The sequence below is a fragment of the Bombus huntii genome, chromosome 6 (genome assembly GCF_024542735.1).
Source record: "Bombus huntii isolate Logan2020A chromosome 6, iyBomHunt1.1, whole genome shotgun sequence".
In the NCBI taxonomy this organism is placed as follows: domain Eukaryota; kingdom Metazoa; phylum Arthropoda; class Insecta; order Hymenoptera; family Apidae; genus Bombus; species Bombus huntii.
In genome coordinates, this window is record NC_066243.1 from 6,717,562 (window position 1) to 6,745,297 (window position 27,736).

Consider the following 27,736-nt stretch of genomic DNA (forward strand, 5'->3'; position numbering starts at 1 on the left):
GGTAGTCGTGAATTTCGGCGGGCTGGGTGTTTGGTTGGATACCTCTTTTGCTCTGAGCTTAGGGTACCTGTTCGTGTATAGTGTTTTATATGCTGGGCAGCCTTTGTAGTTGGCAGGGTGGTCCCCTTGGCAGTGGATGCATTTCGCTGGGGTTTCCGTTGATTTGGCCCACTGGTCAGTGGAGTGAGTGCCTGCGCATTTAACGCAGCGGAAAGTATGGTTGCAGTATTTCTGCGTATGACCGTACCTTTGGCACCTTTTGCACTGCACTATTTCTTTTTTCACGCGGTGGTTCGATCTTTACTATCGCGTTCATTAGGCGACTGATGTTGTAGATTTCCTTATTGTTCGGTTTTTGTTTAATGTCTAGGAAGAATAAGGATAACGGGTCTTTCGAGACTCTATGCCTTATATTACTTACGTTGATGACTTCGTGGCCGAGTTTTGAGAGTTCGTATTTGAGTTCGTCTATGTCTGCTGAGTGGTGTATGTTTCGTAGGACCACCCGGAAAGGCCTTTCCTGTTTGAGTTGGTAGGTGTGGAAGTTGGCGTTCAGGGTCCTGAGTGTCTTGGTGAGTTTTCTGTAAGCTTCTGGGTTCGTCGGTAGTATTTTAACTTTATTGTTGTTTATCTTAAGGTTATATTCCTCCTTGCTGATATCTCTCTCTAGGGACTTGGTCATTGTCTGTATGTCAATGACGTCGTCCACAAATATTGGTGGGGGAGGGGGGATTCTCTGTGAGTGTTGGTTTGGTGGCGGTTCTACGATTTCCATGGCGTCGTTTGAGGATTCCAATACGGCGAACCTGTTGTGTGTGTTTATTTGCGTTGCTGTTTCTATTTTTCTTTTCTTTGTAGTGTTAGCGTCGTTAGTGCGGAGAGTTCTGCTACACTTCTGCCACGGGGGGGGGGGGGGGTAGCGCGGGGTAGCTGCGAGTCTGCTCCGGAGAGCCTGGTCGTGGTTGCTGGGCCATCATCGAGCTAGTTAATTCGGAATGAACAACTAGTCGTGAGGCTGTGAGGCTAGTATTCGAGTTGGGGTTAGGTGCGTGGGATTTTCTTCTCCCTAAAGGGTAAGGGACACTTAGCTGTGTTCTCTTTCGACGGTTGGGCGACACGTGTTGTTTTCGGACTACGCTGGGCATTAAAGACACGTCTGCACGCTTCGGCACTCCACAGCGAACTGACTGTGCAATGTCTACCTGAAAATCGAGAATCGATTTTCAACGTCCTGAGCTACCAATCTTTCTCCGTCAATCTTCAATGTTTTAAATAATTACCCTTTCTTCTGTGATCTTGTCTATCTCCGATGTTGATCTCCGTCCGTCCGTTTGGGAAATGCGTGTCTCTCAAAATGGCTTTCCGTAAAACAAAGAAAGCCGCTCTGTTCGTGAAACAAAAGAAGTCGTGCTGTCCGTAAAACAGAGAAAGTCCCCTTGTTTATCCGCACTTGAACTCTTAGAGAGTTTACATATATGTCCTAATATAAGTAGTTTCTCCGAGCTATTTTCATTTTGTAGTTCAAATCATCTAGGCCTTTTATGGAGAGCTATCATCAAGTATATCTCGAAAGTTCTCGTCAGTAAGTTTGTTCGCTTCTGTATCCATAGCTGCATTTATAAAATCTATAAGAGTACTGCTGATATCGACTTGTATGTTGATATTATGTTTCTTATCACTTTCAAACCAGTTCATCACAGCAATACTGTCGCACCCTCCGCATCCTGGTATTTTGTTCAGTTTTTTAAGTGCTTTATCTATGTCCTTTTTTATTATTTCGGGGTCTTCCGAACTCTGTTCGCTTTCATCTTTCAAAAGCTTGTCCCATGCGTTTTTCAGTATTGGACTCTTGACTTTTGACCAAGTATTATTTACCATACGACAGCAATCGTCTATATATAATTGGGAATAGATGTGTATAAGTTCTTCCTCTGAAACGCTGTTAGATGTTGGTATTAATGATTCTAGCAAACGTTTCCGTACATTCGCTTGAAACATGCGATTATTCCATGATCCATTGGTTATATGAGCGGTGCAGCGTCATTTGAAAGATACATAATTTTAACTAATTCATCTTTTGTACTTATTATCCCGCTTTTGTGATGAGTGGCAACGTTATTTAGGAAGAGCAGAGTTTTCTTTCTTCGCCCGATTTTCTGTTGTCTTTCTGTAACTGATTTTAAGAAACATTCATCGGACCATTCATTGAAAAGTTTATTGTCTATCATAGGCTTGGTGTTAGCTTTGTAGATAATTGACAGAACTCCGGAGGATGTTAAACATGGAGGATCCTTCCGATTACTAGTACCGGCAACTTGTGACATGCGGTAGCATTTGCACAAAAAAATGTAAGAACTTTTTCTCCGTACGTGCTTTTCTTTGATTGCGATGCCTCAAAGAGCAGAGTTTTTTCTGGTACTGTTCTCCATATTAGTCCTAGGCAATCGGCATTGTAAACGTTATCCAATGTGTATTTTCCGTCTTGCAGAAGATTTTTGAGCTGAGCTTTGGAGTAATCCGCTTCACCTTCATTTACGATTTCTAAATCTTCATTCGTATCCGTATTACGGAAACCATAACGTTTTCTAAAACTTGCCACCCAAAGCTTACTGCCTTTAAAAGGTAAAGTACTGCGAAATTTTTTATTCAATTCCTGAGCTTTAGTCGCTAACATCTCATTTGTTACTGTTATGTTTTTATTTGTACAGCGTATGTACCACTGGCGAAGAGTTCTGTCGAAATTCGCACAAGAGGCTGCACTTCCAAAAACTGTTGTGGAACTGCTAGTAGCCGCAGAGTTGCTCTCGAAACATTCCGTTATTCCATCTTGCATTTTTTTTTTACATTGCATATGGCGCCTTTTGAAATATCATACTTTTATGCTATTATTTTGTAATGGACACCTTCTTCCATCATTTGGAGGATTTCCTGTTTCTTTTCAACTGACTACCATTTCCTTCTTTTTGTTAGAGCCATTATTGTTTGTAACGTTTCGTATGTAAATACCGCACTGAAATGTTGTGACGAGATTTTATTTCGACAGTTACAGTCGTCGACGATTTTGATAGGAGGAAACAAATACTATATGGATTATATACTTATATTGGTATATACGTATACAGGGTGGTTGGTAACTGATGGTACAAGCGGAAAGAGGGTGATTCTACGCGAAAAAAGAAGTCGAAAATATAGAATAAAAATTTTTCGTTTGAGGCTTTGTTTTCGAGAAAATCGACTTTGTATTTTCGCTCGGTACGCGTGCAGTACGGTATAACGGATCTCACTGTAGATCGTTGCCTCGATGGAAAAATTAAAAAAAAAAAAATTAAAAAAAAATGTTTATTGTATATTTTCGACTTCTTTTTTCGCGTAGAATCACCTCCTTTCCGCTTGTACCAGCAGTTACCAACCACCCTGTATGTGTATCTGACATGCATTATGGAGAATTATACAACATTCTGATGATTGAACGTTGTGATAATGTATGTATGTGATGTATAATCGAGGTTATATTCTATATCAAAATAACGAATAATATTTCACCGAGAGTTGACGGAAGGAAGCAGCATGAAAGTAAGAATTTATTATGAGATTATTATGAGCGGTAACCTTTTCAAGAAGACTAATAATTCATTGTTTCTGCGAATATTGCAAAGCTTCTTTTCATGATTTTATTTTTCGAGTATTTTTATGCAATTTTGTAAAAGCAAAAATAATGATTCTAACTACGGAGACAGGCGAATCAGAAATAATTCTAATTTTAGACATCAGTGAATTATGGAACTACACGTATCATTGTGCTTTATTGTTAATATCGAGTAATTTGAAAACAGTGTCTTCTTCCGTAAAAAATTTAACGTAGATTATACCTATGAAATTTGAATTTTTAATACGTACTGGCAACTTGCCTTTTTCGATTGCAAGTAAGCAATGCTGAAATTGCGATCATTAAATATAGATATCTTGAAAATAAAGATTTATGTTAATCCCGATGTTATTCTGTATTTTATTTGGGCGTTACTTAGGAGAATCCTGTTTCAAAAACTCAATTTAGTACCGTTCTGTACTATCGACCATTTGTCATAAATCACTAGATTTAGGACAATAGGAACCCATGCGCAGTTGACTACGAAAACATGAATGACGCATAAGCGATTGCCCGATCGCTACTCAAATCCGGTGCATTAAGCAAATTATATACACTGCTATATGCACAAGTATGCGAACACTCGGTGCAACTCAAACAAAACGTTTATATAATTATTATATTTTAAAGATTATAATAGAAATATGTTTCTCTAGTGTTAACTCTTTAATTCTCGTCGTAAATGGTATTAAATGTAGTGCCAAATCGAAACTGGAACGAGGAAAATATACTTTTGCCAAACAAGTCCCATATTCATTACTAGTAAGTAGCTAACACTTGATAAAATCTATATAAACTTATAGAATGTAATTGAATAAACGCATATTGCAATCATTCTAAACTCTCAACATTGTACAGATATGTATGCTTACAGTCACTGACCTTAGCTGTTTTCATGGAAGTAATGTTCATTCATCTTCAATTGTGTTTTGCTTTTTAATTACACTAATGAATATCAACTATTGTATTGGACAATATCGACTAATCACAAGGTTAACAGAGATAAGATCAGATGCGAATGTACATTATAGAGCCTTATTTCAAATATATTTTATGTACTTGCAATAATTTGGAAGTGTCTTAATGCTTACGCACGGTAGTATATACTCAATCTACGAACAATTTTTATGATTTCCCGTTGTGAAACCAGATTTGTCTAAAGCAGTAAAAATTAGTTTCTATTCCACGCAAGAAATTGACATTGACGGAGGAATTTTTTTTTTCCGGAAAATTTTTTACTGTCTCGACTTGGAGTATGCATAAATTGTATAAATTAAATTCATCTACTGTAAGAAAGAATCCAAAGCTGAGGACGGCAGTAAATTTGGTCGCAATAAAGAGGATTTTACGGGCGCCTAATAACGGTTTATTGGGGTTATTGTGAGCCTGAGTAAGCATGTTTGCACATTTCGTTACTATTTAGTCCGAAATCGAAGATTTGGGTCGCAGGAAATAACATGCAACATTGTAGAAAACTACTGGGAAAATTTTAATGGGCTATAGGTACAATTGAAAGTGTTGACAGGCCGGAAAAGACATATTATCCCGGTGAGTTATATGGCCTTTGGAGCAGCGACTAATTATAAAGGTATACCTAACTGTCTTGGGTCCTTAATAGTTGTAAAATGCATGTGGACGGTGGGAATATCGGAAATTTTGGTATAAAAGGACGTTTCGGTAGAGAGAATAGCCAGTTACGAGTAAGTTGCGAGCAGTTGCAGTTGCGAGCAGTTGAAGTTGCGAGTTAGTCTTTCCTCGGTAGTTGTCGAGTTGTGAGTTGTTGGTCATGAGCTTCAATTATTATAAATAAATCTATATAATAAATAAAATCTCATATAATTCTGGGACCCCGTGCCGGGATTGAACAAAACAGAAAACGAACTATTTAACAGATCGTGTTAACTAATTTAACTATTGGCGTAGTAATTGTGCAACTGAGTTGATATCAAGTCGATATCACGATGAGCGAAGGATCAAATGCGGACAATACCATGGTGGATATCGAAGAAAAGTGCATTGTTAACGATAAGCCTGAACGAATCGAAACAGTGAAAGTTGCGGAGTTCAAAGATGAACTCCAGAAACGAAGATAGAAAGCAGTTCGTAAGAAGAAAGAACTGCAAGCGTGTAAGAGCTTCCATTGCTTTAAAAATTGAGCATGGACAAAGAAGACGAAGAAGATGAAGGACGAAGAGCGCAAAGTGTTTGAAACACACGTAAGAGTCGACAACAGAAACGCACTCGTCTTAATATTCAAAGCTGGTAACAACGTCAATGTGCAAAGCTGGTCGCTGGAATTTGAGGAAATGTGCCACCTTTGTGATTGGATTGACGTGCAGCGAGTAATATACGCGACTTTTACGCGTTCGGCAACATTGTTCGTTAACTATGAAATGTGCTTTAAAAGTTGCAAAATAACGAAGGAAATGTTGAGTACCGAATTTGCGCAAAAGGTAGACGCGCACAAGGTGCATAAGGGATTGTCGCATCGAACCAAGGACGCAGAGACATACCAATGGTTCGACATACCTAAGCAAGTGAATGTGGAGAGTTCAGTTGTGATAAAATATATCATCGACGGAATTTGTGACGAGGAAGACCGACAAAATAATACTGTATAGCGCCAAGGATATTCGCGAATTAAAAGAGAAGTTCGCCCCGTGCGAGGCCATGAAATAAAACGCGAAGACGGAAAGAAGAAAAATCCGAGAAGACGAGTCGCCACAGAGTTGCACAGAAACCGGTGCGACGGTGTTTTCTGTGCGAAAACAAAGATCATCTAAGTGCGAAATGTTCAACAAAAAGCAAAGCTGCTAGATGTTTCAAATGTCAAGAGTACGGGCACATCGCATTGCAGTTTAACAATTTAAGTGTATCCTCTGAGGAGGCGTGTAGTGTGTCGCAATTATTACAGACGAAGTGTTGTAGAGACGTTGACACTTCGTCAACCGCGCGCGCGTAGTATCAAGGACTAATGTTCACTACTTAAAAAAGAAAGAAGTCTAAAAATTATTTAAGTGGTCAATTATATTTTTCGGTAATGATTTTATGTAACAATTTTACATACTGATTATACAAAGAATAAATTAAAGGTATTAGGTTGTCCGAAAAGTTTTTTTCGTTTCATAAGGTGACAATAGATGAACAACAATTTCTGTTTTATATTATTTTATTGAATTAGATATTATCCATTCTGTCATATTTCTATTATTGTGTTCGTGCATAATTCAATAAACTAATATAAAATAAATAACATTGTGCATTTATTATTTGGTAATCTATTCAGTGTTGCAAGTTCTTCATCTATGTCCTTTTTTATTATTTCGAAGTCTTCCGAACTTTGTTCGCTTTCATGCTTCAAAGGCATGTCCCACTCATTTTTTAGTATTGCATTATTGACTCTTGATTAAGCATCATATACCATGCGACAACAATCGCTCATGTTTAATTCGTAATGATTATCTATCAGTTCTTTCTCCGTATTGCAGTTAGGTAATGGCATTAATGTTTCCAGCAAATCTTTTCGGTACATTCGCTTGAAACATGCGATTATTCCACGATCCATTGGTTGTATGAGCGGCGCAGCGTCAAATGAAAAGTTGACTTTTCATTTTATGTTGCACCGCTCATCCTATCAATGGATCGTGGAATAATCGCATGTATTAGGCGAATATATCGAAAAGAGTTACTGGAAACATTGATGCCAATACCTCATAATGCCATAAGGAAGACAATGAATAGTTCGAAAAATATTTCTTAAAATCAGTTAATACAGTGTTCGCAGAATTATACAACGTTCAGGTGACAAAACGTTCCGATAATGTTTGTATATGTATATGTGTGTATATAATCCAAGTTCTACTGTATATTAAAATAACAAGCAATATTCAACCAAGAGTATAGAAGCAAGCAGCATGAGAGTGACAATTTATTGCGAGATTATTATAAGAATAACAAGAATTATTTTATTTGCAAATGGTTTATAAATAAATGGTTTTTTGTAACTGAATTTATATTTCTGTCTATTCTACAAACGGTAACCTTTTCAAGAATACTAATAATCCATTGTTTCTGCGAATATTGCAAAGCTTTTTTTCATGGTTTTATTTTTCGAGTATTTTTACGTAATTTTGTAAAAGCAAAAAATAATGATTCTAACTACGAAGATAAAGGAATCAAGAATGAATTGTAATTTTGGACATCGGTGAATTATGGAACTGCGTGTATCATTGTGTTTTATTATTACTATCAACTAATTTGAAAAACAGTGTCTTTCCATAGAAAATTCAACGTAGATTATATTTATGAAATTTGAATTCGTGGAAACAAAGAATTTCATACTTCTCACATAAAATGATTCATACTAGTGTTAGTTTGATTCATTTTAGAGGTTTCGATCCATCTTCTTGTAGCGAATAATTCCTTCTTTGTAATTGAAACTTATAATTTAATCGTTGATCTGACGATTTTCATTAATAAAGTATTTAGGATGCGATTGAAAACTCATTTACGTAAAACTTTTGTACATTGATCTCTCTAACTGCGTGTATCGTCCATATAACAAATGTGTGAGTGACATAATTTAACAATTAGTCGCTGTTATGATGTAAAGATTGTTGTATAAATGTATCGGTGATTATGAAAGTGGTTTAAGTCACATATTTTTTGTTTCAGGATAGTTAAAGCTTCGATGCATGAACTGAATTATGTTTAATGATACGTTTCGATTACTGTTACTTTGCAAAGATGGTTTCAAATTATTGTGATGTAAATAGACGCGACGCAAAATAAATGATAAGCTCCTTTCTTTTTTTTAGATTCTCGACTTAGATTATTTTCATAATCATCGACACAAATATGTATGTACTGATCTGTTTGTCAACATTATCTTACATCGTCAACGTATGATCAAATTTAATTGTATATTCGTGTTGTAGAAATCTGTACTAACTGTATTTATTAAATTAATTTCTTTATACTTGACATATGTTTTGCTTAAAACTTTAGCTACATGTATTTTATATTTTTATAAAGGAAAATAAACAGGAAGTTTATTATATATCTACCGAATTTTGTCTATTCAATTTACCTAAGAAGTTAAAAATGCATTTTTTAATAAAATTATTTATGTTTACATATCAGAATAATTTTTTTCCTAAATATAAATTTGTAGTAAATATCTTGCAACTGCTATGTATATTTTCAGATTGGGTTCAAATTTTGTAAAATATAGTCTTGACAGTCGTGTCTCATTATAGTGCCAGCGAAGTATCAAGATGTTAAAATACAACAATCTTCAGATAAAAGTTTTTTATAACAAGAATACGAATACCTTTGCGAGTCACTGTATATGTACAGTGAGTGTGACAGATGGGCGAATACTTATGTGGCCAACTGTATATATAAACAGTACTAAATACATAGAAATAAAAATTAATGAAAAAATTCAGGATATAGCAATAATATTTTCCCAAGATAGAAATATAGGTATACTATCATTAAGTAATATTAATGTTAAAATTATCTCCTTAGATTTCCTTTTTATCCAATAACATCTTGTAATCTATTTGGTATATATCGTTATACATTTTTTATTGAAAAAGTTTTCTGTTCTCTTTTTAAAGATTTCTTGAGATATTATTTTAACGATGTACGATATTGGTGCATCTATTTTCCAAGTTTCTATCATACGTGTTCATTTATGTGATTGTGAAAGAGTAGCTATTGTTTGGTAAGTCTGCATGTAGACGTCATTGACGCATTATACGTTACCTTGTACGTTGGATCATGACCTTATTGGGAATAAAATGCGTTTCGAAATCCTAATATGTCAACACTTTTTTTATACAAATTTTTCTTTATAATACAGTAGAACGTTTATAGAACGGTTATATGGACTAATTGAAGGACAAGAGTACGGATAAGAATTTTTGAATTTTCGGATAACAAGATACTTTACTTTCAAGATACTTTATTGATGTTTATCTTTATATTTGTATTTCAAGAAAGAACATGGAATGCAAAAAATATGGAATTCAACTAATGAAACTAAATATTTGACTAAAGATTTATTGGTTTCAAATTCTTTTAGCTACTTAATCGCTCAACTTCCTTTGCAAATTTAATTCGATAAATTTACATTTCTTTTGTACCTCGTATTATCTGAACCCCATACCTAAAGCCTAAAATACTTCAAAATGTTAGGGAATGTCATCATTGCCGTTATATTCGTGTTCCAATTCATTATTCCAAGCACACATAACAATGGTACCATAGTCAATTATTGAAGAAGTTTCATCACATTGCAACCGTTCTATCACGTCGCGTCAACGTTATCACAATCACTGAATCCTAGTATTGTACTCAATGCAGAAAGAGCTTCTTTTATATCTTTCGTAATATTATCTTTCATTTCTTCTTTATGGTGTCTTCAATGTAGTTTACTAGCTTTTTTCGTGTTCTTTTTAGCGTCGTACATTTAACACCCGCCCAAGTGTACGTCGCCGTATAACAGCAATCCTTTAAAAATTGCTTGCAAAGCTGTATCATCCTTTCGTCGATATTATCGTTGGTAGTCAAAAAATTTTTTCTATAGAAGATCGAATTGTTTACATACGAAACGTGTTCGGATAATCGTGATTTTATTGTATAAACTTTTATTTTCAAACGTGAAAAGGAACGTGTTCGCAGCTGTTAATCCGAACATCTCGTTTGCCATTGAATGGGAAAGAGTTTTTGCACAATTTGCAGAAAATCTCCATGTGCCGTTGTATCTTCTCGCTGAAACTAGAGCTTACCGTGTTCCCCGGTATCAGGAAATTCTAGCAATATACATGTATCTCCCAGTGACATTCCCCTCTTACTTACTGTCACAGTCTGATTATTTTTCTCAAAGTAAGGTTCAATGATACCGAAAGGTGACACTTGACACTCAGTTGTTACTTCGACATTAAATTGAACAAGACTTAGCCTCTTTATAAATCTGAGATGAATTCAATACAGAGAATCCTACGCAACTGGGCCAAACTGTATTTTTGAAACTTGTTCTCTTCGCTCATTCTTCACATTCGTATTCTATGAATACAGAATATTATATATATATTATATACAGAATATTATATATATATTTTATTAATTTTTGCCTGTCGGCTACAAGATGATATTGATCTATATAGATTTCTCACACATGCTTTCATTCAACTTCGATATACACCCTATATTAGACTATTACCTATTATTTATTAAAACTTGTTCATTACGATTTAAAATTTGCTAAATCATTTTGATTTGTTAGCAAATGTAGAATATTTACGTTGTCTTCCGTTGCATTTTAAATATTTTCTCATTTTTTCTTCCCCTTCTTTCACACGGATTATTATACGAGCTGCTTTATAATACTTTTGCAATTGTTTCATTGGAAACGCATTTCATTTCGAAAAGAATACATTTACTCCAGGAACCCTTATCTTAAATTTCGCTACTTCCTCTAATGATGTAACGTTCCTTTATGATAAATTTTATAGTTTCTTTTTATCTTAATCTGCTTCGTTTTCTATTCGTCTTTCCTATGCTTCTTATAATCTTCCCTGTTATTGTATAACTTGTATAAATAATCTTTGCAATCTTTTTGTAAGATTTTTCGTTCGATAGATAGATAGATATGTTTCGTATATTTCTATATACAATAATAAATAAATAAATAAACAAACAAACAAACAAACAAACAAACAAACAAACAAACAAACAAACAAACAAACAAACAAACAAACAAACAAACAAACAAACAAACAAACAGACAAATAAATAAATAAATATACACACACACACACACACGCACGCACACGCACACGCACACATACAATTTTCGTGCTTTATAAGAAATTGCAAATATTTCAAATTTATAGCAACATTATATTTTTCTCCTACTAAGAAACACATAATCGTTATGAATTATTGGATTATAATATATTAAATTTACTTTCGTCTGAGTACAACGCTGAATTTCGAAGTTCGATAGTTCCGTTTTTCTTCGTTAGTTTTATTTGTATAATATTTCTTACCTGCGATTCGTGAAGAATACAAGGTGTTCAAGGATGATTTGTCACGAGCACCGTAGCGTTATGCTACACCTCTGGATCGGTGAAGATCTGCAAAAAAAAAAGTAGCCGCAAAATTGACTTGGTCCTTGAAGTTCCAGGCAACATTTTTTTTTCATTGCATTGTATCCTACTCATCGCGAGGATAAAAAGTGTCAGAGGAACCGTGTAATTTGCAACTCCTCCGTTCTCTTGGAAAAGAATGTTAGTTCCGAACTAAAAAAAAGTTCCATTGCTATTCCAACTCGCTTTATTTTTAAATTTTCCTGCATCTTGCAGTCAGATGCAGGAAAAATACTTTTTATAGTCTAATGTCGCTGGTAAATACCTCAGAGTCACCATTATATATCCCATGTCCTCCTGCTTTTCTTTCTTTCTTTCCTTCCTGCTGTTTAAGCAGCGCCGGACTCGCATTTCTACATTCCGTGCATGTTCCTACCGAAGAGTACGCATTGACTTTAGACGATGATAAAAGTGGTGAATCAGTCGATGATGGTGCTCCACCTATCTCACACTAGTCGACCGATACACCAGTTTTTGAATGAAATATTTAGATTGTGTGTCGTCTTCTAACTGCTGCCTTTTATTTTTTTTTGCGGAAGAAAAAGAATTTAAAAAAATTGTTCAAAGGTAAACTATTTCACATCTGCGTTCCTGACTGATTAACGCCTTGTTCTTTTATGATGTATGAATTTCGTATAATATAGCATATGTAATAATTATGTCGATAAACGGATCTATTTGTACTTCGTCAAGTCAAACATCGAAATTTAAAAAAGTTTCACAAAGTTATTCCACATTTACAAGCTTGACGCTCGCAGTAGTCCGCAGTTATTTTATATATTTACTGATCGTGAGATATACAGTTGGGGTAATGAAAGTTCCCAGATAGATTTTCCGATATGTAAACAATTTTTAACTAATAGATACCGTTTTTAACTAATAGATAGATAATTAAATAATAGATATTATGACCGCGTGACAAATGAAGCAAACTTTCGTGACAAATAAAGATCGTTTATTGTTTTGTGATAGACATTGTTTTTTATTTATTTGTTTTCGTCATCGCGTTTGTACAAATGACATGACGACAAAATATTACCAAAGATTTACACTAAAATACATAAATCTATTTACATTATGAAATGTGTACAGAATTTTCTTATAAAGCAGTCGGAGATCGTAAATAATTTGAAAAAGTCTGCGATAGCTACGAAGCAATAAGCAATCTTCATCTATAATATTTTTTTAAATATTATTTTACACTTTTAGCTGGAATATCCGAAATCCAATATTGAAACTTGTTTCAGATATCCCAGTTAAAACATCAAGCGAAAATTTTCCCACGCAACTGTATGTGCTATTCGCTCTTCGCGCAACGATGAATTGCGGTTTTCGCGATAACCATCACGCGATTGTATCGCTTGACAGATTTCTTAGATTACGTGCAGGTTTGCATAACCATTTGTACATTTGCTTTTCTTATTGAACCGTGGGATTTTTCACATTGTTTACTGTTCCCTCGTTCGTAAATTTATTTCCTAATTTACCGATAATTATATGTACTACATCTCCTTTGAATTCCTATCATATCGAACAATGTAGAATGGTCTCACGAACTACAGATGCACCCACGAAAAATTAATTCAATCGTTTTCGAAATTCTTAAGAGAAATAGCTATTTGAAAAACACGCAAGATATTGCGCTCTGCTATATTTTAGTGAATAATACGTGACATAGTAAGCATCTATGCACCATGACGTATTACTTTGGCGAAACTCCAATATTTTGGGATATGGTTCGAAGCAAGTACAGTTGCTCACGAAACTACTCGAACGATTACCATAGAAAATTTGTACAACGTAAGCAGAAAGATATTCGGCTGCTTGTCGGACGGATGTTTTTTTCGATTAAGTTAGCCAGGCCTTCGACGAATACTTCCTTCCAAACTTCTGCAGTCGGAAATAGCTATCGCCTGTGATAAATATATTATGTTCGTTATACAACATTTTTTGAAATTTCATTAACACTGTTCTGAGACGCGATTATCGCAATCGTACGGGTAAGATATAAAGTCAGTCCGAAAATGTATTAAAAATGATTAGACATTTATTACAGATCATCCACTTAGTAAGAAATTAGTATACAGCATAAATGGTGGTCTTAAACGTATAATTAATGCTAAAATCGGTCTCACTAAATGTTCTTACATATTAATATAGCAAATGATCGGTTTAAAATACTTGGGTGATCTTTGTGGTGTGTATGCTTGGGTTAAATATCTTGTATCTGTTATACACATATTCAAAGTCGTTTCAAAGTTTATCAATATATTCATGACAGTCGTGTGTCATTAAATTGCTGAAATGCTAATGAAATTTCAAGATATTCCCTACATTCGACATGATATAGCGATGAAAAGTTTCTGTAAGTGTTCAAATACTTTCGCAAGCCTCTGTATCTTTAGTTAGATGTTAATTACCGGGCTATAAAGAAGATATAACGCCGAAGCTTGGAATTTGGAACATCGATGGATATGTAAAAAAAAAAAAAAAAAGAAGAGAAAGAAAAAGAAAAAAAATAATTGAGGAAATGGTCGATTTGGCGAAGAACGTTCGTAAAAAAAACAAACTATTCAAGTATTGTAAGAAATATTTATCTGTTGTAAGGTGCCTGAATTTTTTATGAGTTTAGATTTACAAACTTTTCTGACTTTGTGTTAAACAAAGTTCAGACCGGCTTTTGACTATATCACATCCTTGATTCATCGATGATATTTCAAAAACTATTCGCGTGAATTAAGGTGCAGGTAATAATCACCTTATTCGTTATATATATCGTGTTATCACTTTCTAATCACGGAGATTAGATCCTTCTTGAGCTCTCCTTGTAAGTCTTGAATTAGCCACGCTGGTCCACGACTGTCGCGTAACCAATTACCTAGTAAATTAATACTGAAACGACTGTTTCAGGATAGAGTTTTGAGTCCTGAAGGTGCCGCGACGGTTTAATTTATTATGTAGGATGAACTTTATGCTACCGAAACGATGTCCTGGATAATTCAATTTGGCGAGACGATGCTTTTTGAAGGTCGATTTCTCCATTACACGAATATCAAGTCGATTTTCTAATAACAAACGATAGAACTCTGTCAGAATTTTGAACGATTCTTGAAGGACGAAACGACTGTTTTATCGTTCGATGTGATTTAGTTGACGATTGGACTGATTCTTTCGACAATTGAAATGATTCTTTCTCGTGATGATCGGAGCGATTCTTGTAATAATTGAAAAGATTCTGCCTGATGATTCGCGCGATTTTTACTTGCCATTATATTAAAATGATTAAACTATTAATTATTAAAATTAAGTAATATCAATTTATTTTAGTCATTTAAGTAAGGAAAAAGCAGATATTAATTTTGTATCTTTTGTTGACTGGCAGTGTATTTTTGATTATTTAACATTAGTTTTATTTAAACACAATACTAATAACTTGATTTTTTATTTTGCAGGGCCGACATACCAAAACTGGACAATTGGCAGCCATCAAAGTTATGGACGTTACAGAAGTAAGTAACTGTCTTTAAAACATACTATTTTTGTCTCATAACAATGCTTCCCTTTACGAGACACACGATAGTCTACTATAGCACGATTTAACACAAATAATATAAAACACTAAATAAGAAACTAGTTAACATTCTTCTAACATGACCAAACTTTAACCTTCTATACTTCTACTTTTCTTCTCGGATCGTCTGTTTTTCTTTTATTTTCCTCTACTTTCCGATTTCCAGTACCCATTTCATTCCTTTGCTTTCTTCCGCTATAATTTCTTCTTTCGTTATATTCATCGCTTCAGACTTTTTACATTTCCTCCATATATGTTGCCATGATTCTTTTTTCTCCTCGCATAATCTACACATTTTTCGATTCACTTCCACCCAGTATCTACTTCCTTCCCATTCATTTCCACGTCTAAAATCTCGCTATTGTTTTCAGCTTTGTGACTTTTCCCTTCTCTTCTCGCTATTTTGCTCCACCTTTGTTTTCCACTTGTTGTATTGTTTCAACGATCTTGATCTCTCTATTTTCTTCCTCATTTCCTCTATCTTTTTCTTTCCGTATTTCCTTATTCACTTTTCTATGACGTTAATACCAACGGTCGTCCTTTGCTTCGCCCATTGATCAGCTTCCTCTTGCTCATAGAATTCCTGCATTTTTCCCTCCATTTCGTTTTCCCCTATTCCTGGCTGTTTATTTCTCCTCTACATTCTTTCAGTATTTCATTTTTCGTGGTCGTTTTCATTTTCTCCCAGAATTCTAGAGGTCTGCCCCCAGTTTCTTCATTTATTTGCTCTATTTTGGCCTCCTCTTTGACTATATACCCCGATGTGCATCTAAAATGTTATAATAATAATAATAATAATAATTACAATCGTAACAATTTTATTGTTATGATAACAATAATTATATTAAAAATGAAAAAGAATGTCTAATGATATTTCCTATGTTGTCCATAGTATCCGTACGCTTACACAAAACTTTTACGCCGCGTTTTATAGAAGAAACATTTTAATGTTTCATTAGCGTTATAATGAAATAAGCGACTCTCATGATTATATTGGTAAAATTTGAAGCCAATCTGAAAATATATATACAAGTTGCAAGATACCTACCGTAAACTCATAGTTAGTAAAAAATTAATGTACGATATGAATAGTGACTTTAAGTATATAAAGCGTTCAAGATGATCGATGAAGATAAGCGTCGTTGAATATTGCGATTTATTAATATTGCGAATAATTGCCTGTTTAAGTAGCTTTTTGATTTGTGTAAAATATTTTGCAACTTTTTGTATACATTTTCAGAATTGCTTAGAATTTTGCCAATGTAACTATGATAGTTGCGCGTCATTTTAGTGCTAATGAAATTTCAAAATGTTTCGCATAACAGGTACTGTGATTATAAAATATATGCACGCGAACGAATACTTTCGGCAGCCACCGATTTAGCTATAAAATTTCCCACTGTTAACTACGTGTATCGGTAACTAGCAACAGTCTCTCAGTGACTAAATTCTTCGACGTGTATAGTTCACAAGAATGCATACACGACAAATGCATTCTTTACAAATTTTCCGAGGAGAAGAATGCACGAATATTGCGAAACAGTTTGGAATAAAACTTCGTACAACAATAACAAGACGCATCTCTCAAATATTTTTGAGAAATTCAGCTCCAGGGCTAGCTTTGATCTCCACTTATCGAACTGTCTGAATATCTTAAAACAAGGAATATCGATTTCAATTTTAATCAGACAACCTAATTAGACAAGGGGAAGCGATTAAGAAACGTGCGGTTAAAATAAGGGATCGAGTGAGATAGTAGAAGTTATCGTTCAAATAAAAATTTATTCCAATAAACAACACTGACGTAACTTGAGCATTGATGGCGTGTTTAGATTTGTTACATTGTCTTATTGTCTCGTGTTTAGATCAGGCTGTACACGATTACTGTAGCTTATATGCTTTGATAATTACTGTTAATTCTCAAGTTAAGAAAGACTAGGCGCGTTAAAAAAACCACTGTTAAAGTTATGAATATAATAAATATAAACCAGGAGAGACTAATTTAAGAATAAAATGAAAGATATTAAAGTTATATTTTCGCCAGAAAAATAACATTTTTTTTATAAGAAATTCGTTTTTAAAAGATATTTTTTAAATTGTAAGTATCTAGTTTAAATGATTGTATTAAACTGATGTCTGCTGTTTCTAGACTCGGGGGAAAGTATTTCTAAAAAATTGCATCATTGATTAGGTATATCTTACCAGACCATTTGTAAAACTCGGGAGCTATGGTATAATACAGAATGATTATGCTGGTAGGTCTTAAGGCTATTTTTATTTTTTTAAGCAATAGTAAGGTAATAATATAATAAAATAAGGTAATTTTTTTTAGCAATTTTTAAAAAATTATGTTCTCGTTTAATTACAATACCATGAAGTTCATAATATAGATTGTTCAATTCGTATTGACTTTAACTATCGTTTCACGATGATAAAAATATCTATCCTCATTAAGTAGAATTCAGTAACCTTGAAATTCCAGGAAAAAAATTTTCCTCTGAAACTTTTGCTTATCATAAAAGATAAGCGAGATATTTAAAACGCCGAAGTTACGCGGGAAAAGTTGTACGTATAGTCAACCACATAAGTATCCATTAGGATGCTCATCAAGTTTTCTTTCAAAAACATTTCTTTTTTTTACCGTAATTTCTAAAAATACGACACTTGGTGAGAAAATGATATCTGGGAAACTTCCAGAGTGATCGAGTAGAAGGAGCCTGTGCCGCATTTATTTAAAGTTTTGCAATTTTTGTAATTTCACGTTAATTCCGGATTACTCCTTAATTACTCTTGTCGTTTAATTCTAGAAACATGGTACGCAACGATTATAAAGAAAACTGTCAAGGCCGTAGCTGTAGATATCTATCTAAGAATTACGATGTAGGTTTGTGTACTGATAGATTTTTTAAAACTTATCATATATATTATGATCATTAAATGCGTTATACATGAAGTACATTTTATTGTTATCATTCGTGCGATAAGCGAATATCGTACCGAATACAACTTGTAATGCTCTGTCAAAACGCATTGTAGATAAAGTGTTAATTGAATTGTATTTGTATAAAGGAACTCTAACATCCTATCAATATCATGATTTGTTGAGTGAATTGTATCCACGATTGATAAAAAATATTTTAGATAGTATAAAGTAATATTTATTAAAGATAATTTAACACGTATTTTTGTTTAGGATAGTTAATTAATTTCTTAATAAATTGAATATCTAATAAATTAATCTAATTGTATAATCTAAATAAATTAATTAATTGATAAATTTAAAAAATAAATACAATTGCGTAACTATATATATGCTTAATCTTATTGATTATTAAATGTTTGCTTAGTATGGCTTTCGGCTTACATCATATTCACAATGTTTACTATATATGACACATCGGTCTTCTTCGGGTTTACGTAGTTGACAGTTTAGTCATCGAATAATATTAGGTTGTCCGAGAAGTTTCTTTCGTTTCATAAGGTGATAATAGATGAACAACAATTTCTGTTTTATATTATTTTATTGAATTAAGTATGATCCATTTCGTTCTGTTTCTATTATTATGTTCGTGCATAATTCAATAAACTAATAAAAAACAAAAAGCATTGTGCGTCTATAAAACGAAAGAAACATTTCGGACAACTTAATATCTCATGACTAACTCCTTCGCTACGAACAGCGCCTATAGACGCTCAGTCAGAGTATCTTTCTCCGAGCATCGTGCGATCCGCGCGACTGATCTGCCACTGTCACACCGACTGCTCAGAGAGCAATTCGCTTCTGAGCGCTGCGCAGCGAAAGGGCTAGACTGCAAGTTTTGATGCATTCATGCGAAATTTGAAAATGTAAAACTACAGAAATCATACGCATCATACGCAAAATATATAAAATATCCAAAGTACAGTGCTTTCGATAACGCTGTGCGAGTAAAATAATTTTACTATTTCAATCATATTCTGACAAATATAAATTTGCATAAAGATCTACAGTCCAGTGGTGACATTAGAATTTTTCTCTCTGTTTTTAAATAACTTTTAATTAATCAAATAAATCATCTAATGAAATGATACGATGATATAAACATTCAGCTAGTTCTTTAATGCGCTAAGACACATATTTTAAAAATGTAACGCTATTTATTCGCTTCTACCTTTATTAAGAAATAAAGCAGCGAAATAAAAATAAGACAATATATTAGAAAAATTACGAACACCTGTTGTATCTATATAAAATCATAAAAATAATAAGTAACATAATATTATATCGATATAGTAACTATAAATAATATCATGTTATCTTCTTAGCGTTGAAAAAATTAATGGTTTGCAATCTCTAATATATACATAAATACATTCATGATAATTGTATTAATATGTAAGTATAAATAATTTTCTTACAGAATGCGTTTTTAGTTTCTTTGATAGGCTAGAAATACACAAAATTCGGTTAGTATATGTAGGCTTTCGTGATTGACGATGTGCGACTCCTACTTTAGTGTCACAATTAATTTCAATAATTTCCTGCAAACTATAGAACACTTTTTCCACATTATGCTTAATTGCTTATAAAATTGTGACGCGATTTGAATATAATTTTTAATATTGAATTGAAATAACATTAAATGATAGAAACACGTTTCTCAATTAAACAATATAATTACAAGTAATACACGTATGTATTTTCAAACGAAATTTTCAAACGACGTCCTTCCCACGTATTTTTTTTTTTTATTTATTTGTTGAAATTACAATCAATTCTCGCGTTGAGAATTTTCAGTAATTTTTCTGGCGTGGCGCAGTGACATGGCTGTTTATTTACAATAAGTTAATACTTATTATAGATAGATATAATTTATAATCTATAAGTATTATAAGTAAGTGCATATGCTTAATTTGGATAATTAAATGAATCTAACGTTTAGGTCTAGCGGGTAGTGCCTCTTCAGCCTGCGAATCTGGACCGTCGTATCGAGTAGTCCAGTGATTAGGGGGTTTCGGTGTTTGTTGATTCTTTTGCTGTATCTGTCGCTATATTTTGCTATTTCCTCTTTGACGGTGGGTATCTTGAGGTCGCGGTGTATTGTTTCATTGGTTACATACCAAGGTGCGTCAATTAGGGATCTTAGCGTTTTCGATTGAAAGCGTTGGAGTATTTCGATGTTGGAGTTACTTGCTGTTCCCCATAGTTGGATTCCGTAGGTCCAGACAGGTTTTATTACGGTCTTGTAGAGGGTAATTTTATTCTGTAAGTTTAGTTTGGAGCGTCGGCCCGTGAGCCAATAGAGTTTTTTTAGTTTGTCCTTTAGTTGCTTCCTTTTATCTGAGACTTCCCACGTATTTGCAAGCGAAGAATTACATTATATCTATTTTTGGAATACTTGTTTGGTCAGCATTCTATGTACTTTGTAAAACGTTCAATCAACAAATGAATATATTATTTTTATTTATACCGCTAAACTTACTTATCTTCCAGACAATAATCAATAGTATTCAACTTAGAGGTATTTCTCATAATATCTTGATAGCCATCAATGTTCCAACAAACAGTTCAGAGGATCTCGTTTTAGTCAGAAGATATTCGTTTATAACGTTCGTAACTTTCTTAACACTTTACCGACTGATAGCCGAATCGGCTTTTTGTCGCCGACGCTTACCGATCGATAGCCGAATCGGCTTTTTGTCGCCGACGCTTACCGACCGATAGCCGAATCGGCTTTTTGTTACGGACGCTTACCGACCGATAGCCTATTAATCGGCTTTTTGTCCTCGACAATCTTTTTCATTATTTGAGCAGTAATTTGTTATTACTAGTACTAAGGTACCTTGCTCAGTTGTGTCCGTTGCGTTGCTTTGTAAGCTCCCACAGTTTTATGCCAATTTGAAAAACTTACCGTTCGCGATGAACGAAAAGAATGGTATTGTAGAGTCTAAACCGAAACAGAGCCGGCGCCAGGGAGAATCTGCGCCTGAGCTGCCGGTCGGACGTGCGCATGCTGTTGAACCGCTAGCGGTCAGTAAAGTGTTAACATAAATATTGCCGAGCATAACAATATAAGTAGAAGTATTCTTATACTGTATCTTATATTATATTTGAAGAGTTTTTTCATATCGAAATAATTATTTAAAATGAGTCAACTACCAACTATCAAGTATCGAGAAGACGTCTCGAAGATATGTGATAACTATGGTTCTCAGATATCATGAAAATTAATTGCAAATTATACGTGTTACGAGTAAGTAATTTCCGTTATTATCTGTTTCAGGACGAAGAGGAAGAAATCAAATTAGAAATAAATGTATTAAAAAGGGTGAGTATACCAGTGTCGTAAAGAATATGAATATTTCCTTGCAAAACGGATTCAAAGAGGACGAGATCACATTATTTGCCTTCTGTCGCGTGTTGCAGTATTCGAATCACAGAAATATAGCAACGTATTACGGTGCCTTCGTGAAGAAGTCATCACCTGGAAAGGATGATCAATTGTGGTTGGTTATGGAGTACTGTGGAGCTGGCTCCGTTACAGACCTTGTCAAGTCAACTAAAGGTCAGAGTTTAAAGGAGGAATGGATTGCTTATATATCACGGGAAATATTGAGAGGGCTTAGTTATCTTCACAGCAATAAGGTTATACACAGGGACATCAAAGGACAAAATGTTTTGTTAACCGATAATGCTGAAGTTAAGCTTGGTATGTTCCTCGACCATCTATATCTTAACTAAAGTATATAGTACTTGGACGATATTTCAACTCTATACAGCGTCGTTCGTTGCTAAATCGTTTGAATGATTAAGTAACCGTTTATCCCGTTATGCCGTAGTTGATTTTGGCGTTAGCGCACAATTAGATCGGACAATAGGTAGAAGAAATACATTTATTGGAACGCCATATTGGATGGCTCCAGAAGTAATAGCCTGTGATGAAAATCCTGATGCTACATACGATAACAGAAGCGATCTTTGGTCATTGGGAATTACTGCTTTAGAAATGGCCGAATCACAACCTCCGCTTTGTGATCTTCATCCGATGCGAGTAAGTATTTCTAACGGCTGTGAATCTCCTTCACTGTTCTTCTACATTACTACTCTGTTTTAAAAAGGGTGAAATTTAATTTTATTGATTATGCTTAATTCACACAAAAGGCTTTATTTCTGATCCCACGTAATCCACCACCAAGACTCAAATCGAAAAAGTGGGCGAAGAAATTCCACGGTTTTATTGAAACGGTTTTAGTAAAGGATTATCATCAACGGCCGTATACAGAGCAGCTCCTTAAGCATCCGTTTATTCGGGACCAACCAACCGAGAGACAAGTTAGGATACAACTTAAAGATCATATTGACCGCTGTAAAAAGCGTAAACAGGAGAAAGGTATGAAAGACACGCCGAAGCGATTCGTCAACGATAATTTGCTTAATCGCTCTAACCCGTTATCTGTAATTTGTCACACAGAAAGAGACGATTACCGATATAGCGGTAGTGAAAATGAAGAAGACGAACCGGCATTAGCTGGTGAAGCGTCATCCATTGTTCAAGCACCTGGTGGTGATACTTTGCGTAGAAATTTCCAACAAATTCAGGAAGGTAGAACTCTAACCCAAGAAGTAAATCCACAACCACCCGCTGCTAAAGAAAAACCGAGTAGCAGAACTCAAAGAGATATACCAGAACCAGGGCCACCTGCACGTCCTGCTATACCACACAGATTAATCGGTGCGTTTGATAGTACACCGCTAATTATCTTCTACGTTTTTATGTAAAATTTCTATCCATTGTCACACCGAATGAACTTTTTTAAATGTTACGTAATTACTTTTGCACTGTATAGTAGTTCCAGACCCCCAACCACCATCTCGGCCATTACCTCCAACACCCAGAGATGATCCACGGCAACCTCATAAGGTTTCAACACCGCCATCCAATCATCAACCTTTAATTGGCGGGGCTGGTAGTGGAGGTTCTGGTGGGCAAGCTGCATCGCAAAGAAACAGTCATGTGTTTAAGCCTATGGTAAGTCTTTTCAATTTTTTGTTTTCGCAATTATCTTTTCTTGTATCTTATAACTTCTCCTCCGACACTTATTTTATGTCAATAACAAAATAATAAATAAACTGAGTTATTTAACATTGGTATCTTATACGTCTGACCGATTATGTCAGGTTTATTTAGATTTAGATTCGAAGAGGAAAAGTATTGATAATAATATCGATCAGGGCACAGCTCACCGATTTCGATGATTTTCAAATGCGTTACCAACGTCGATATTCTGAGCAATTTCACTTGTACGTTATGCGTATAACCGCCGCCCAGTTGTAATTTCCGGAACGTTCATAAAGATATTTTGCCCTGATCGTTATAATTACTAAGATATTCATTATAAAAAGACGAATATCACGGCAAAGAGATTTTTCCACGCGATTAATATTTTCCAATATTTGCAAGATTTTTGGCGTTTCTTGTTTGATATATGTATATGTATATGTATATGTGTTAGTAATAATCCATAGTGAAAAGAATCTACATAGGCAGGTACATGGAAGTATCCAAACGCTTACCTTTGCAACTTTCGACAAGTCACATACATATGTGGGGCAGTCCTCCTTTGGCAACCGAAACAAACATAAACGTTGATATGCAAGTTATAAACAATTGAATTTCGGGTTAGAAATCTCTGTACACAGGCAATTCGCAACGTTAACACGCACGCGCGCACACACGCACGCACTTGTACTTATATTTTATAGAACAGAAATTTTTTAATGTACTCTCAACTTTCTTTTTGTTCAACGACGTTTTACAAGTTGTAACAGATTTTGCTATATTCGGCATTGTAAGTTAATACGACATATTATTTAAAATCGCAAATGAATCGTTTCTTGGGACTGAGATTAAATAGGAGATTTTCGATTAAACGCAGTGAACGTATTTTCCAAATTCATATATTTCCTATCACTTCCGAGGTTTCTCCAAGGAAAACGATATCAACAATCATCGTGTATGACTCAATTTGAATTACATTGGAAATTGTGCAAGTTTCAATACCAACGAACTTTTATCTCTGTTTCACTTATGCTTAATGTTTCTTACTTTGAGAGCAACGAATCGAAACAACGGAAACATCATGTTCACACTTCAATCACGCATTCATACTGTATATGTATATTCACCAAAAATGTACTGTTATAATTGTCCTCTCCGTGACATAGATGACGTATAAATGTCCACATAGTACTGCAAGGATAAAAATCAGAATAAAATTATTTTATAAACATATGAACGCATGCTAGTACTAAATAATTTTAGTTTCAGTCGCAATTTATCAACCGAAGGAAAAATATCGTGTTATCATCGATGCGTTCGCGTTTTATGTTCGTGTTAAATATCGATATCTTACTGACAGTCCTTTTTTCCCCCTCGGATACTTGAATTTCTGGGACACTTATCTGGACGAGGCCGGGTCTTAAAAGTGAGAAATATGAGCTATGAGTAAGATAAAGAGAAATGTTCGTCAACTGATTCACTGATACTAGCATATACCTAAAATAAAATTATTTATCTTTTTCCTTTTTGATACACGTGCATGCTTGTATTTACCAGAAATTCTAGCAATAAATGTAAAAATTTCAGTATCGTTAGCTTCCATATCGTAAAAATGGAGAAAACAAATTTTTCGGATTTTCTTCTATATACGATCATTATTACTCGATATTTATCATGTATCACGTTACAGGAAAAACACAAATAACAAAAGTTATAATCAACAACGATATAAATATATGTATGATTCAGCTATTTAGGTAGTGCTTTGCGAAAAGTTTTGTCAGTAGAGTATCAACATTTTTTTGCAATTAATAATTTCAATTAGGTGTAGTTTCTTTATAGTATTTTCGATCGAATAAAAGCTCGATCCTTAACATCTAAGATATTTTACGTCCTTAATACCTCGATATCATCGATGATATTTTATCGCAATAAAAATACAAAAAAAAAAAATAAATAAATAAATAAATAGAAAGCTTGATCGCAACCATGGTTTATAAACCATGCAACCATCTCACTTTGTCAATGCAGTTTCGATAACATTGCTTGTATACTCACAGTACATCATTAGGTACGTAATTTAAATCGTCTATATCTTTAAGCATATCAAGTAATTACATCTGACATTCTATACATATCGTTAAAAATCTTTATCCTTATTTTATAAAAACTCGTTAAATTCAAAATTTTCTCTTATTGACATCAATTGAGTTTATTGCTCGTTATATCTGATGCGAAGATTCATCGTAAATATTGTTTATACGCATTCAAAAATACTTTCGTGACTCGCTATGGATCTGTGGTTATAATAAATTTACTCTAAACAAATGTAGATATGTAATGGTGAATTTTCCAATTTTACGGATATGATTTAGAATCTACGTACTTCTCTTGCATTTCCTTCTGTAGATGTGTCATTGTTTTAAATACTTTTGTCCGACGTACATGTTTGATTGCGTTAAAAGTTGCAAATGTAAGTTCGAATATTTTCATATGGCTTTGTGTCTGTTGACTGGATAATAAATTTGTTGCGTTCTAAACATGGAAACATTGTTTCCATAAAATAGATTACTTTTCAGAAAGATCGCTTGATCTGTTCAAAATTGTTTTATTTCGATAATACAACAATAAAAACATTGCTTTGTTTATCAGAGAAAAATACAGACGACCTTAAAACATTGGAAAATATGATCACGCGACAAAAATTTGTTTGTCATAATATTTTTTCTTTTATAGCAAATATCTTTTCCTTGGACATTTTCTGGTATCATTAAAACTGATGAAGAAATGCCAAGTTCTAACGTTAGATGACTCAGCATACACATGTTATATATAGATAGATATAGTCTACAAACTACTCCAATTTATAAAGATAGTAGAAAAGCACATGCTATTTTTATCCTACTTTGCTTTCTTGCTGCCTTTCATCAACTTAATGTATTTTGTGTATCATATATTTTGTTACGTATATATATACAGTTTGTTCAATTTAAATGGAAACGGTTAAATATCTCGCAGAGTGTGCAAGATACAGGAACGTACGTTCTAAACAACAGCTGTAAAATATCAGACGTTTAATCTTGCAAAGACCTCGAAAATTCTTGAGAATAGCATGATTAATATTTCAAATGGAAACCAGTATTCAAGCATATTTTCGAGATGGTAACGTTCAAAGGTAATACGTGGCTGATTATGTAATATCATTATAACATTAATAACACATACGTGATAATAAATCGGAAATAAAATATAAGAGTTTTTTAAAATAGGGTTTCATTTCTGAGAAAATAATCGTTCCAATTTCGAAAATCTGGTAGATATTCGTGTATTTAACTTCGATAAGTCAAAATCGATAATTCTGATTCGATTGATTCTTCATATTGATAACAAATCAGTAAGATGATAAGTAAGAACGAGATTAGGTATAACATGTATGCTCAGGAATAAATTTACGTACATGCAAGTGTTATTATTAGACTGCGGATGTTATGTGTTTATGAAAAATTTACAGAACATGTACACATAACGTAAAAAATATATGTTTAATATCCGAAATATAGCACATTATAGTTATAATATCTAGTAGATGAAAGAAGTCTCTATTCAAGTTGACATTTTTTTAATTGCGATGATAAAGATATAAATTTGCATAAATACCCTCACTCTAATTATGATGTTTGAAAAGTCAAATCTCGTATAAGTAATACTTGAACTTCGAGAGATTAGAAATTACGTACATGCAACAGATATGCTCATATTTGAATTTTATTCGAATTCTGTATGAAAGTAAAAAGTTATCGCAAGCTTCTGTTAAATTATTTATGAAAGGGTATTTTGAACCTAATCGTCAAGTTTCGATTATATTTGGAACTATGTACTTATTTACTATTAGATTTGAGCTTACAAAAATGTATTCCTTTTCTCTCCGTTTTCTTTACCAAAGTAGTTACGAGATGCTTGAAACTTTCCAGGAAGGCTCGATTCTGTTTGCGATGCTCTTAATACCACCTCTAATAATAAATAGTTAAATGTGTTGTAAATATAAACAGTTATGTGAAAACAGTTATATGCTAATCAACTCATTGCGCCGTAGTTTTTATTATTACGCGGCAGAATTACGTCCTGTTCGATAGTATCCACATCTTATATACAATACTTTTCAAGACATAAGCTACGCCATCGTTCACAAGTATCTGGACGTTTTGGTCGATTTGTACTAACGGTACGTGAATTTTACCAAATTGTATAAATTAACGATGAATTAATAGTTAGAAGCAACACTAACTACCTTTTTATGGAATCGTCAGAAATTTATATCGGG

At 33.8% G+C, this 27,736-nt stretch overlaps 1 protein-coding gene across 14 annotated transcripts in view; it reads left to right on the forward strand.

Moving 5' to 3' along the window:
* LOC126866563 (serine/threonine-protein kinase mig-15) overlaps positions 1-27,736 on the forward strand; it is an 81,944-nt gene that overhangs the window by 24,893 nt on the left and 29,315 nt on the right. For 13 of the 14 annotated variants that reach the window (XM_050620302.1, XM_050620303.1, XM_050620305.1 and 10 more), the window contains exons 3-9: positions 15,258-15,314; positions 21,640-21,684; positions 21,783-22,065; positions 22,196-22,407; positions 22,518-22,746; positions 22,828-23,088; positions 23,204-23,385. In XM_050620302.1, coding sequence (XP_050476259.1) covers positions 15,258-15,314; positions 21,640-21,684; positions 21,783-22,065; positions 22,196-22,407; positions 22,518-22,746; positions 22,828-23,088; positions 23,204-23,385 — 1,269 coding nt within the window. The remainder of the gene's footprint in view (positions 1-15,257; positions 15,315-21,639; positions 21,685-21,782; positions 22,066-22,195; positions 22,408-22,517; positions 22,747-22,827; positions 23,089-23,203; positions 23,386-27,736) is intronic. The other variant, XM_050620304.1, reaches the window with a different exon arrangement.